Source organism: Ammospiza caudacuta, chromosome 25, assembly GCF_027887145.1.
Source record: "Ammospiza caudacuta isolate bAmmCau1 chromosome 25, bAmmCau1.pri, whole genome shotgun sequence".
NCBI classification, from domain to species: Eukaryota; Metazoa; Chordata; class Aves; order Passeriformes; family Passerellidae; genus Ammospiza; species Ammospiza caudacuta.
Genome location: NC_080617.1, coordinates 6,464,887 through 6,478,826, shown reverse-complemented (window position 1 = coordinate 6,478,826; position 13,940 = coordinate 6,464,887). Strand labels below are relative to the sequence as shown.

At 53.6% G+C, this 13,940-nt stretch overlaps 1 protein-coding gene across 1 annotated transcript in view; it reads right to left on the bottom strand.

The window, feature by feature from the left end:
• The window catches only part of MACF1 (microtubule actin crosslinking factor 1), a 146,076-nt gene that overhangs the window by 80,474 nt on the left and 51,662 nt on the right, over positions 1-13,940 (bottom strand). Inside the window, exons 14-35 of the mRNA XM_058819643.1 lie at positions 13,057-13,333; positions 12,410-12,538; positions 12,095-12,172; positions 11,847-12,008; positions 11,198-11,302; positions 10,618-10,713; positions 10,175-10,300; positions 7,785-7,937; positions 7,159-7,313; positions 6,736-6,862; positions 6,129-6,312; positions 4,938-5,107; positions 3,857-4,035; positions 3,565-3,703; positions 2,912-3,105; positions 2,624-2,786; positions 2,080-2,163; positions 1,878-1,985; positions 1,115-1,213; positions 810-962; positions 621-709; positions 98-233 (exon numbers count right to left, since the gene is read on the bottom strand). Of these exons, the coding sequence (XP_058675626.1) occupies positions 98-233; positions 621-709; positions 810-962; positions 1,115-1,213; positions 1,878-1,985; positions 2,080-2,163; positions 2,624-2,786; positions 2,912-3,105; positions 3,565-3,703; positions 3,857-4,035; positions 4,938-5,107; positions 6,129-6,312; positions 6,736-6,862; positions 7,159-7,313; positions 7,785-7,937; positions 10,175-10,300; positions 10,618-10,713; positions 11,198-11,302; positions 11,847-12,008; positions 12,095-12,172; positions 12,410-12,538; positions 13,057-13,333 (3,106 nt within the window). The remainder of the gene's footprint in view (positions 1-97; positions 234-620; positions 710-809; positions 963-1,114; positions 1,214-1,877; positions 1,986-2,079; positions 2,164-2,623; positions 2,787-2,911; positions 3,106-3,564; positions 3,704-3,856; positions 4,036-4,937; positions 5,108-6,128; positions 6,313-6,735; positions 6,863-7,158; positions 7,314-7,784; positions 7,938-10,174; positions 10,301-10,617; positions 10,714-11,197; positions 11,303-11,846; positions 12,009-12,094; positions 12,173-12,409; positions 12,539-13,056; positions 13,334-13,940) is intronic.

Below are 13,940 nucleotides of genomic sequence, written 5' to 3'. Positions count from 1 at the left end.
CGTGCAAGGGGCTGTGAGTGGCCAGAGACACAACAAAATGAAACCTTTTCCACAGCCTGAGGAGTGGACAGGGCTGAGCATGGAGCTCAGGCAGTACCTTGTGCTCTGTCTCCTGAGCCAGCTGGCTCTGGAGCTGCTGGAGCTGCTCCGTGGAGTTGCTGCAGAGAGCCTGGTAGGTTTCCTTCAGAGCACCAATCTGAGCAGAAATCTGGTCCTTTTCTGGTTGGGAAAGCCTGCAAAGGGGAAGGGGAAATATCTCAGGGTGCTGCCTAAAACAGCTCCACAGAATTGCCACATCATTCCAAGAACAGGAAAAGGCCAAATTCACCATGAGTCCCTTCCTCTCCCTGCCCAGCTCAGCTAAAAACCTGCCAGGATAAACAACCTGCATTGTAACAATCAAATCACAAATATATGGGTCTGCATCTCAGCTAAAGAGGATTAATATTGCCCCACAGCATAAATGAGTGCACATTTCACAGATCTCATTGCAGACAATAAAGAAGACAACTGTGGTGTGCAGCTCATTGTTTTTAACGGGAGTTAGGCACTGGATCCCATGGATCCACAGCTCTAAGGAATCTCATTCCAGCCCCTTTTCTCTCCCTGGTCACACTCACTTGTGGCTGTGTTTTGCCAGGAAGATTTGGGAAGTTTTGATGGCCTCAGAGACCTGCTCCTTCTTCGCAGTCAGCTCCTCATTCAGGGCCTGGAAAAAAAAATGGAAAAGTGAAATAAAGCAGCTTAATGCAGCTGTGCAAAAAAGAGCAGAAGTTAAACCTCAGGGCCTGGCGTCAGCCCTGCTTTACCTGCTGCTCTGAGATGGATTTCTCAATGTCTCCCAGCTCTCTGCTGCCAGCAGCAGCTGCCCTGCCCTGCACACTCTGCTTCAAGCCCAGGGCCCAGCCCAGGAGCTCCTTCACCTTGTCCACGTGCTCCTGCTTCTCCTCCTCCACCACTTTCTGCAAACAGAGCAGGGAGGAGGAAGACAACCACGTCAAAAGGGAGCTCCAGAGGGGGAGGAAGGGGAGATGCTGCTCCCGCAGCACGGAGCAGCACCCTTGGGGATGTGGGGGATGTGGGGGACAGGTCCAGGTGTGCCCCATGGCCTCACCTCCTCCTCCTCCAGGCGCCGCAGAGCGTCGCTGATGTACTTCACGTGTTGGGTGGTCAGAGTGACCAGGGCTGTGTAACGAGTCCTCAGATCCATGAACTGCCAATGGGAAAACACAGAGGGAAAAACAGAGGGAAAAGGGGGTGCATCAGTCCTGCTGGCAGATCCAATGCCACCCTTCACAGTACACGACATGGATGAGGCACCTCTGGCTCGGGAACCCCCCAGGGCACCTCTGGCAGAGCTGGGATGGCACCAATGGAATGCAGCCAGTCTGCTGGGGAGGGTGGTGGTGGTGGCCACACAAGGCATGCTGCACGACACTGGAGCGAGGGGACACTCCTGCCATGGACACTGGGGCGGGTGCTGGACCCTCACAGAGAGGGCTGCTGCGATCTCTGATGTATCCACACAGAGCAGACAGGAGCTCGGCTCCCTACAAGGTTCTCATCCCAAAGATGCACACACAGCAACACTGCATGGTGCTCTGGTTTATTTACCTCGAGCAAGGCTGGAGGGCTGAGCCGACCCTGCTGGATTTGACCCAGGGGTTCCCAGGAGTCAAGGTATGGCATACCTGGTGCTTAGGGCACTAAGCCATCCTCTCTGGCTATTGGAAAAAACAGCGAGGGTGGAAACTTTATTTATACAAAAGAGAGTTCAGCAGGAGGGAGCTCATTTTCACAGAGGCTGCTGGGTGGTTTTGCTGGGCGTGGAAGAAGCCCCCAAAATGTCCCCCTGATGAGCTGAGGTGGGTTCCTACCTCCTGGGTGATGGCATCTGAGGAGGAGAGCATCCGCCGGCGCTTCATGGGCGACTTCTGCTGCGACTCCACGAAGGCCCTGTAGGTCATCAGCTGCAGCTCATAGTCCTGAAAAGGTGGGGAGATGTGGAGCCTGTGAGATCTGCAAACTCTGCCAGGGCTGCCCCTGCCCAGCCCAGCCCATCCCAGCCAGGAGCTGTACCTTGACAGCAGCCGAGTATTGCTGGGAGAATTTCTGACACTGGTCCAGCTTGGCTTGGTTCTTCTCAATTTCTGCAGCCAAAGCCTTCAAGGGAATTCAAAGCAAAAAATGGTTGTCAGAATAGATTGGCTGAGTTGTTGCCCAGAGAAGCTGTGGATGCCCCAGCCCTGGAAGTGTTCAGGGTCAGGTTGGAGCAATCTGGGATAGTGGAAGGTGTCCCTGCTCACAACAGGAGGATGGAAACAAGACAATCTTGGAGATCCCTTCCAACCCAGCCTTTCTGGGATTCTATGACAGCAGCCTTGGGGACGTGAGCAGAATTCTGGTTCACATCCCTGCACTTTTGGGTAAAATCCTTACACTCTCCAATTTTTCACACAAGACCTGATCTGCACCTCGAGCCAAGCAGAGCTCCTCCACTCCCCAGACACCCAACTCAAGCCTGCAGCCTCTTCCCTGCTGCTTCTCATATTCCCAAGCTCAGAGAATGACAAGAAGTGACACGGCCAGGGCAGCAAGGAGACATCACGAGCTCCTGCCTCACCGTTTGCTGGCTGAGCTGCTCTGACAGCACCCGGCTGTCCTCGGCCTGGCCGGGCTTCATCAGCTCCTGCTGGGCTGTGATCTCCTCAATCCACTGGATCAGGGCGCTGTGGCACTGCCGGTAATCGCTCAGCACCTCCTGGATGCTCTCCAGATCCGTGTGGCTGAGAGAAAACCACCACAGGTAAGAGGAGAGGGAGGTGAAATCCCAGCCAGAAAAATTTCCCCTCCACCAAGGCTGACCCAAGGGTGAGCGTAGAGGTGGGAGAAGAGGAAGGAGGAGTCTCACCGGGTCTCAATTTGGGCACAGACTCGCTGCCAGCGGTCCCACAGCTGGCTGCCCTTCTCCTGGAAGCGCTCCAGGTCGATGCTGCGCTCCTGCCTCAGCCTGAACAGCTGCTCCCCCACCTCCTTTGCCCTCGCCATCTCCTCCTCCAGCCTGGAGAACACGGAGCCCTTGTCCTTCACCTCGCCGAGCCATTGCTGCACAAGGAGACAGCACCGGGTCAGTGTCACCGAAAGCAGAAGGGACCAAGGCAGGGATGTCCTCCCAGACAGAGGTGACACAGCTGGGAAGGGGTTAATGGGTTTATTTCCCCCTTCTCCTTAAGCTGCAAAGAACGGGGAGGTGTAGAATGAAGGGGAACATGCTCCCAGGTCAGACTGCAGACAAAGCACAAGCCACAGCAGCTCCTCTACACTCACAAAGCAATCAAGGCTCTCACATCAGCAGCACAAAACCCTCTAAAAATGTACCAAGGCAAGAAAAACGGTCCAAATTTAGCAGAAATAAAGGAGAGACACTGCTCCTAGTCCTAAACACATTCATATTCTTAACCCTAACAACCTTCTCCACCCCCATGCTATTTCCACTTGTATCCAACAACCTCAAGAACACCCCCAACACAATTACAAACAGTCAAAACCTTCTTCATCACCAACCTGCAGGGCTGTCCTGTGGGTGTGAATGGCTGCCAGGTCAGCAGGAACAGCCTCCTCCTGGCTCAGCTTCACCTCGTAGCCCTTGACCAGGAATTCTGCTCCTTGGCTGCTGCGGATAATGATGTCAACCGTCTTCAACCTGGGGAAATCAAAGAGAACACAGTGAGATCCCAGGCGTGGCACAGATCTGGAGGGGGATGGATTCGGTTACACCCACCACAAGGTATAAGACCTTTAGTGAACAGGGAACACCCAAAATGGTGTTTAGGAGCAGAGGCACATCCCAACTCACTTTTCCAGGTAGATGGAAGACAGCCCATGTGTCTGCTCCATCTTGTTCACCACCAGGTCCAGCTCTGAGCGCAGGTGGGGCGTGCTGGGCCCTGCAGGAGCTTTGTCCAGGAAGCTGTAGCACCTCTCAGACACAACCCTGAGCTCTGACTGCAGCTGCTGCAGATCCTCCTGCGTGCGCTGCAGGGGGAGGGAGAGACAATGTGAAAGGAGAGGTCAAACAGACAGGGAAAAGGCAGGGGAAAAGGGAAACAGGCAGGGAAAAAGGGAGGGAAAAGGGAGGGAAAAGGGAGGGAAAAGGGAGGGAAAAGGGAGGGAAAAGGGAGGGAAAAGGGAGGGAAAAGGGAGGGAAAAGGGAGGGAAAAGGGAGGGAAAAGGGAGGGGAAAGGGAGGGGAAAGGGAGGGGAAAGGGAGGGGAAAGGGAGGGGAAAGGGAGGGGAAAGGGAGGGGAAAGGGAGGGGAAAGGGAGGGGAAAGGAAGGGGAAAGGAAGGGGAAAGGAAGGGGAAAGGAAGGGGAAAGGAAGGGGAAAGGAAGGGGAAAAGACAGAGGAAAAGACAGAGGAAAAGACAGAGGAAAAGACAGAGGAAAAGACAGAGGAAAGGAAGGGGAAAAGACAGGGGAAAAGGCAGGGAAAAGGGAGGGAAAAAGGAAGGGAAAAAGGAAGGGAAAAAGGAAGGGAAAAAGATGGGGAAAAGGGAGGGAAAAGGGAGGGAAAAAGGAAAAAAGGCAGGGAAACAGGCTGGGAAAAAGGGAAAAAGGCAGGGGGAAAAGGCAGCAGAAAAAAACCGTGGGGAAACAGGCAGGGAAACAGGCAGGGGAAAAAAAAAGGCAGGGAAAAAAAAAAGGCAGGGGAAAAAGGCAGGATTGCCCTTGGCAAAGCAGCTGGTAGGAAATGAAGCAGGCTGTCCACCTGCTGAGCTTCCCTGATGCCTTCTGCACGGCGAGATCCCCTCAAACCCCGAGACTCCCTCAGACCCAGAGATTCCCTCAAACCCCAAAATTCCCTCAAACCCCGAGATCCCCTCAAACCCCGAGATCCCCTCGCCCACAGAGAGGAGCCACAGCTGTTTTTGGGCCTGACCTCCTGCTCTGCAATGCGCAGGGTGTTCTCCTGGATGGTGTCACCGTCTGCCCGGGCGCTGCTCGGGGCCTGGATGCGGCTGACGAGCCGCTGCTCGCACTCCTCCAGCCGCAGGCGGATGTTCTTCAGCTCGGACAGGTACGTCCTGGCCACGGTCTCATCCTTGTCCTCTGCAAGGCAGAGACACACAGAACAGCAGCTCAAGCACCACTGGTCAGGAGCTGTCCCAAACGGGACCTGCTGGAATGCCTGGAGCCTCTGAGCATCTCTGCTCAGATGGAAAACACCTCAACGAGACACCTCCGTCTCTGAGCTCAGAAAGGAAGGTGTTTGGAATGTTTTCCATTGAGGGAAACACCTCAGTGGAATCATTAAATCGACACTTTAATTACATCACTAAATCATCCCCTTCTGGAAATGAGTCCAGCCACAGGACCGGAGTCCTCGCTCCTGATGGGACTCATGGTGTCACAAGTGCCACCACCACGTGTATTCTCCCAAAGACTAACTGCAGGAAGGGCTCCTTGCTTGGAATGCATCCCCTCTGCCAACACTGCAAGGGGAAGAGGACTCAGTGTCACAGACATCTTTTATGGAAAATCCTTTCCTTAGGATTTTTCCTCCTGAGAAGCTGGGAGGCCTCAGGAACAAAATGCAAACAATGGTTATCTGCTGCTGTGGAATGCAACAGGTGCATCTGGGATTGGTCTCATGTGGTTGTTTCTAATTAATGGCCAATCACAGCCAGCTGTCTCAGACTCTCTGTCCGAGACACAAGCCTTTGTTATCATTTCTTCTTTTTCTATTCTTAGCCAGCCTTCTGGTGAAATCCTTTCTTCTATTCTTTTAGTATAGTTTTAACATAATACATATCATAAAATAATAAATCAAGCCTTCTGAAACGTGCAGTCAGATCCTCGTCTCTTCCCTCACCCTCAGACCCCTGCAAGCACCGTCACAACTCAGCAGCTCAGCTGAAGCTGCAAAGCCAAGGCCTCTCTGCAGGAGCAGCGCTGGACAGAGGCCGAACACTCGCATGGATAGATGCAGGAATAATGAGAGCAGCTGCTCACACCACCAACCAGCTAGCTCAGGAAAAAGGAGAACACGAAGCCATGCCATTAATCCTTTGTTTATGAGCTCCCACAGCTCCTGGTGGAAGCAAGAAGCAGCAGGCCCTTTGGAGCTCACCGTTCTCCATGGACTCCAGCAGCTGCCGGATGTGTTCCTTGGAGGACTCCACTTCCTCCTGCAGGCGCAGCCGGTCCGACACGGAGAACAGCTCTGAGTCGCGGCTGTCCTGCAGGAAATCCTCGTAGTGGCCCTGCAGGCTCTTCAGGGCTTGCTGACACTCCCCCTGAGCCAAGGATCTCAGCTGTGAGTGGAAAAAGAGGCACGTCCAAACATCAGGAACAACATCCTGAGCACCAACTGAGCCGCCTTCATCTGCCCAAGGGGTATTTTCAGAGGGGGAGAGAAATCCTTGTGCCTCCCCTCAAGCTGTGCTCACTCCCTCATGAAATGCTCAATCCACCATCTCTCAGCAGCAGCAAACTCCTGATGCTCCTTTTATCGGGAAAAGCTGCAGTCCTTTTGCACAGCATCCCCAAACTTTGGTTTTCAAGGTGTGAATTGTTCCTCTTTTCCCCATTGCTGTAAACTGCCACCCTTTTCATGGTGTGCACTGTTCCAGGTGTAAAGACCCTTGATTTCTCCATTCCCTGGTTTTCCCCCTCTCTCTGGCCACACAAGAGAGCAGCACAAACCCCAAAAAGCAGGCAGGGAAGTTCCTCTGTACCTTTTCCATGCTGAAGCTCTGCACCAGGGCTATGTCCTTCCTCAGGTAGTTCCAGGAGATGAGGCTCTTGGTGTTCATGTGCAGCTGGTGCCAGAGAGCCATTACCTTCTGGTACAGCTGCTCCACCCTGCAAGGGGAAAGGAGCAGCTCCATCAGCCCAGCAAACCCAGCCCTGACCCTGTGAATCCTCCAGCCATCTCTGGCAGACAGCCCAGTGACCCCAGTCAGGGAGTGATGCTCCTGCTGTTCAGTGCCAGGGATCCCTGAGGGGATCCCTCCTCCCAAACTGTCATTTTTACATTTTGCAAGCTACAGCAGCAGCCTCTGCAGTGGAGTTTGCAGAAGGATTCCTTTCCTCACCACAAACCACCTTCACACCTCCATCCCCACCATCCCATCTCTCTGTGACTGTCCCCAAGTTACCTGTTGGCCATCTCGATGGCCTCTTTGTTGGGTGGGGGGATCAGGAAGCAGACAGAAGGCACCATGGCCTCGTTCCCTGTGGGGCTGATCACCTTCCACTTGGTCCTCTGGGAATTGTCCTCCAGGACACACTCGTCGTTCCTGCAGATGGTGATCTGCAACAGCGCCAGCGCCCATCAGAAACCAGCAGCAGGGCTGTGCACGCCTGTCCCTGCTGCCAGCCCCTGTCCTGGGGCCGAGCCAGCCCCCAGAAATGCACAGATGGATGTGTTTTAATGGAGCAGCAGCCTGGGGTGGTGCCAGGCAGTGCGGCACGCGCGTGCCAGGACGGGAAGGGACAGGGGAGTCACAGGGAGGAGCTGGCTGCCACCCAAGGGCTTGTTTGGCTCAGCACGATGAAGCCCATCCTCCTTGGAAGGGGAAAGGACTCCAGCTCCTGCCCAGAATAAATCTGAGACGTGGAAATGTGCTCCAGGGAAAACATCCCTGCCGTTTCCCTCCCCCTGCCTTCCCACTCCTGCTTTCCACTGACAGATCCTACAGCTCTCATCCCAAACCACCCCAGTGTCACTGCCTTGTCCCTGCCTTCCCTTCCCAAGTGCCAGCAGCACCCTGGCAGCCCTCACCTCGATCTGCCTGTAGTCACAGACAGCCTTGATGGGGATGGTGCTCTTCACGGCGTGCTCTGGGTTCCTGGGCCGCAGCTGGACGATGCTCTTGGAGCGTCCCACCAGGCTGGCCACGGAGCTCTTGGACTGGATCAGCTGCTCCTTCTCATCCTGGCAGGGACAAGGAGCATGGGCTGCTCAAGGAGGGTCTGTGCCAGGCTGCTCAGCTCGCCCCCCACCCCAGTGCTGGCCTGCAAGGGCTGAGCAAACACCTCAGAGGATCCTGCTGCCCTGGCAGGGTGGGAAGAGGGCTCAGGAGATGGGATGGGGCATCACTGCTACTCCCACTGCCCTGCAAAGCCACATGCACGCCTCTGCCTCTCTGGCTGGTAGGACAAAGAAATGTTTTCTTTCAAAAGGGTGAAAATAAGAGAACACAACATCCACCAAAACAAAGTCGCAGGAGCTGAGAGGGGCTGAGAGCAGGACAATGCCCAGCCCAAAGCTGGGGATGTTTGGCTGCCTGCAGGAGAGCCCAGGGAAGCATGCTCCCTCTCTAAAGCAAAGGATGAAAAGGTGTTTAAACCAATGGCTGGAATGGGAGATGATGAATTATGGGGATCAAACATCTCAGGAGAAAGGGCTCGAGGTGCAGCGATCGCACAGGCCTCTGGCTTTGGGGAGAAATCTGCCAGATGGAGGAAATTCTACTCCTACAAATCCCTGCTGGGTGTGGTGATGGCACCAACCAGGAGGGGAATGGTGGCAAAGCTCCCCTGGAACAGCCTCTGGGGACATGTGCAGATCACAACACTGGCAGCTGGTGTGAGTAGTGACAGCTCAGCCCCTGCTGGCTGTGGCAAAGGTTTCAAAAAAAAAGGATCCCAGAAAAGGTTCTCCCTCATGCTTGGTACTCTGGGGTTGGTTAGTGTGCTAAGACAGTGGAGGAGAACTTAATGGTTAAAAAAAAATGAAATCAAATAAAATTTAAATAAAAGAATAAATGATTAAATAAACTACCTGTGCCTGTCCCAGGGAGCATGATTGGAAGAAATACAACTTTAACTTATTAGGTAAGAAAGAGTAATATAGCTGAGCTCAGGGCAGCTGCCCCAGCCCTGGGTTTGTGGCCACTCTCTGGCTGCCCAGAACAGCCTCTCCCACCCCAGATGTGCCAGGGCTCCCAAACACAGCCCCTGGCTGCTCCAGGTCCTGGCAGCACCAGAGACAGGCCAGGAGAACCCTGAGAGAGGACGGGGGAGCCCCCAGTGCTGATGCATCCATCACCCCCCGTTAGGGCACCCCAGAGCCACTGGGGACACCTTGCTGTGCCCTTCTTGGTGACCACCTGCCTCCACACCTCAGTGTCACCTCCTGGCCCTGCCACCACGGCTCAGCACTTCAGCCACAGCCCAAATCCTCCCCTGGCCCTGCTGATGCTTTGCTCCTTGGGGGTTGTTTTTACGTTGGTTTTTTTTTCAGGCCAAATCAGGCAAAAAAGGTGACAGTGCCACGGCCTGGGCTCTGCTCTGCTCAGCTAAGCCAGGCCACGTGTTCAGAGATCAGCCCCTGGCACAGCCAGGCTGCCCTGGCTCTCCCCCCATCCAGCAGCGTGGATTAGCACAGGATTTGGGCTGGATAAAGAGCAGGCGTTTCTCCACCAGCTCCAAAGCAGAAGCAGGAGCATCCTAAAGGCCCTGCCTTTGTCAGCACGACTCAAGCAGGATGGGTATGGCTGGGGCAGGAGCAGCTCAGGCTGTGATCTTGCACAGCCTGCTCCTCACCCTGAGGACACAGAGAGGGCAGATGGTGCCTCTGAATGACAGCGACCAACTCCAGCTACACCACACAGCTGCAGCTCATTCAGCAGCTCCAAGGGCAAGCAAATCACTGCTTGAGGTGGAACACAAACCAAAGGAACACTGTCGCAAACAACTTTGATGAAAAATCCTTTCCTTAAGACTTTTCCTCCTGAGAAGCTGAGAGGCCTCAGGAACAAAATGTAAACAATGGTTATCTGCTGCTGTGGAATGCAACAGGTGCATCTGGGATTAGTCCATGTTAGATGTTTGTAATTAATGGCCAATCACAGCCCAGCTGGCTCGGACACAGAGCCTGAGCCACAAACCTTTGTTATCATTCTTTCCTATCCTATTCTTAGCCAGCCTTCTGATGAGAACCTTTTCTTCTATTCTTTTGGTACAGTTTTAATGTAATATATATAACAAAACAATAAATCAAGCCTTCTGAAACATGGAGTCAGATCCTCATCTCTTTCCTCACCCAAGAACCCCATCACAGAACACAAACCACATCCCACCAAACTGTGGGGATAAAGAGCTCTCCTTGGGGAGCAAAGAGGTGTCCCTGTGGAGCAGAGCAGGGTGCTGGGGTGCCAGAGGACCCACCATGGAGTCCTGCAGCAGGTCCTCCAGCCGTGTCAGGCTCGTGTTGTGGTCGCAGGAATATTTCCTTTTGATGGAGTCCTGCAGGTTGCGCAGGTACGTCTCCGACTCCCGGGCGTCGCTGAAGAACTGCCAAGGCAAAAAGGGTCACAGGGAACCTGGATAAATCCCCTGGAGACAGGCAAGGAGCATCCCAAAGGCTCAGCCAGCAGCTCCTGACACTTCTCTGGCTTTAGGGCTGCAAGGGCAGGATCATCCCAGCTGGATGAGCAGAACTACAGGGAATTGTTGATCCCTTTTTCCCCTAGAAATGCCCAGGGAGCAGCTAACAGATATTCCAGAGGGAAAAAATCCCTTCTTCCCTCTCCATCAAGGACAACAGCAGAGTGAGGAGCTCATGGAGTGGGATTCAGCAGATGGGATTGAGGGAATTTGGCCCCAAATACCTGGAAATAGGCAGCGTTCTCCTTGACGTGCTGCTCCACGCACAGGCACAGCTGCTTGATCCACTGCCACTGGGTGTGCACAGCAGCACTGTAGGCCTGTGGAAAACACAGAAAAAAGAACTGGAATAGGGAATTCACAGCCAGGAGGGGCACAGCAAGGACACAGGAGCCTGAGGGAGGGACAGAAATGACCAAAATCAGGCTGCAGACAGGAGGGTTTGGACACAGGAGATGGCAGACCCTGTCTCAGTGTCCCCATGTCACCCACAATGCCAGAGGCAGGAACAGTTTTGCTTTTACCCCATGGAAAAGGTTCCCACAGCCCTTTGCTTCACCACCACGATGTCCTTGGAAGCCAAGGCCATTCCATGCATCACCTCTCTGTGGGAAAGGCTCATTCTCTTGATTTGAGGTGGCGATTATTCGGGAACGGCCACTTCCCAAAATTAAAAACCTCCACCACTGCACTGATGTCCTGCCACCACAAAACACCTCATCAGGCACTGTGGGGTGAGGCAGTGAGTCTTTTAATTCCATCTGAGGTGATCTGACCCTTGGGAGCCCCACAGCTCCTGCTCACCTCCACGGTTTGCTTGGCAGGGTGGTTCTCCAGGGAGAGCAGCTCAGCCGTGTCCTGGAGGGAACGGAAGATGTCCTGCTTCTCTTCCAGCTCTGCTGTCAGCTCCTGCAGGAGGGAAAGCCCAAATCTCAGCTCTGGGATATCAGTCAGACCATGTGTCTAACTAACACAGCGTGGAAGTTCTAAAGGAGGTACCAGTGGATGCCAGGGAATCCAGCATGGCACCACAGCCCCATTCCCAACAGGAATCTGCCTCCTGTGTGCCAAACAGGCACTGGAAACCTGCCCAGGGACCTCTTCAGCTTCACACAGTGATTGTGGAAAGATGGGAATTTGTTTACACTGCTGTAAAGAGGAATCAATTTTCCTCTTTGGCTCAGACTCACTCCCCTCGCCCCCGCTAGTTCAAGACGCCTTGAGCTCTAAAATAATGCTAAAAATACATCTTTTGATGCCTTTTTGATTGCAATTCAATTGAGCACACACATTCATTTCACTTTCTGCTCTGGAGAGAGCTTCCATCAGCTCTGTTCAGGCACAACAAGCTCAGGGAGCTGGGAGGGAGCATCCAGCCTCAGGATTTTGGGTCTGTTGGGAGCTGAGGGCTCCACAGAAGACCAAAAGCAGCACCTGCCCTCCCAGCACTCACCGAGAAATAATTCTTCTTGGCTGCAATGTTGGGGTTGTTGTCACTCCAGTCATAGGCCAGTTCCTCCTCCTCCTTCTCATTCAGCCAGATCAGCTCAGCTGTGGCCCTGGACACGAATCCGTGCAGGCTCTGCAGGTGCCTCAGCCTGAAGCTCGAGGTTTCCTGGACACCAAGAATGGTTTATTATTCCTCCTGATGTTTTTTTCCCCTCTCCCCAGTCTTGGAGCAGGGAGGGCCCCCAGGCTCACCATCAGTTTGCAGTACTGAGTCTCCAGCTTGCCCAGTGTCTCTGTGTAGCTGGCGCGGAAATTCGGAGACATTTTGCCCTGAAGGATGAGAAATGTTCTTATTATCCTTCACAGGACAGCGTCACTCAAAATCCCATCCCCAAATCTTTCTCCACAGCTCTGCATGGGGAAGGGGAGGGTGGAGAGGATGGCTCAGTACAATACTGCATCAACCCAGACGCTGCATCCTTCAAAATCCTCTCTGTGCCAGGAATGTGAGCCACAAGAGCTGATCCCAATGCCCTCATTTCCCATGTCTGGTGTCCCCCACCATACCTCATACACCCTGGCCTCCTTCACGCTGGATCCCAGGTCCTCCACGCTGGCATGGATGTGCCTCTGGGTCTCCAGCTGGGATTCCACACTGGGCAGGTCAGTGCCCCACTCTGCCCGCTCCAGCCTCATCTGAAACCAAGGGGGTCAGGTCAGCACTGCTCATTGTGCTCTCAAAGGGACACCAGGATCATCCCAGAGGGAAGAAACACTTCCCAGTCTTGGTGGAAGATCACCAGGAATCCTCCCAGGTCACCCCAGAGGGAACAAACACCTCCCAGTGCTGGTAAAAGATCCTAAGCCAGTGCTCCAACTCTGAATGTTTCTGGGACAGCTTACACAAGCTTCCCACCCACGTAAGACCAAGTGAGTGCATCAGCACAGATCTGCCTCCAGCTTTGAAAGGTGACCAGAGACCAGCAGGACCCCAAGAGAGAAAACCCAGGTCCAGCTTTGAAAGGCTCCTCTGGTCCCCACTGGCCAGCAGGACCACAAGAGAGAAAACCCAGATCCAGACAGATGCCTCAGATCTCCAAAAAATTCCAAACCACCAAAGCAAATATTCACAGATAAAGGCAGGAGAAGGCCTGGGGGCAGCTTCCCCCATCAGCCTGAGCACAGGCAGGAGGTTTGGCCCAGCATCTCCTCACCTGCATCTCCTCCACCCAGGCCAGCAGCTCGTAGACGAAGCGAAGGCTGCCTTCATCTTCAGAGGAGGAGATGGCCACCAGCTCCGTCCTGGTCATGGGCTTCCTGAACCAGGAGGCCGAGGAGGTGTGGAGCCCCTTGGTCAGGGACTCGCCCTTGAGGTGGGTGGTGCTCAGCGTGGACGTGGGCACCAGCTCCAGGGTGGAGAAGTGGCCCTTCCTGTACAGGTTGGTGCACTCCAACCTCAGCGTCACCAGCTCGTCCTTCAGCCTCATGGTCCTGGGGGAGCAAGCAAGGAGTGGGTAAGGATGGGAATGTCACAGAGTGACAAAACTATCCTTGGTCCCCAAAAGAAAGAAAAAACCCAGAGGTTTCTCTCCTTGATTAGGTAAAGACACCTCATAGGACCTGGGGGACTTCACCTCAGACTTAAGGATGGACAATTGGACAGGAGCCAAAAGGTTCCACCTAAGCAATTTACTAGAAAAAGAGAACAAATAAACTAATTGCTTTTAGAGAACAAAGAAACTAATGGCTTTTGTGAGGTGTTTTACCAAGAGCAAGAACCCCTTGCACCTGGCTCGGTTTTTCTCTGTAAAGAGTTTGGTTATTTTGCCTTTTATTAAAACTTTTCTGTTTCCAATACTACCACAGAAGCCATCCTGCTGATTTTATACGTTCTAAGGTAGCTGAGCTATCTTAGGTGCAATATAAATCTCCAAGAGCTTATGAGACCTGGCTCGAGGAGACCATATATCAGGTAAGGAGATGGACATGTGAATCACCATTTTTTCTGAAAAATCCCTTTGCCAGGATTTTTCCTCCTGAGAAGCTGAGGAGCCTCAGAAAAAAAAAAAATGTAAACAATAATTATCCGATTGCTTGG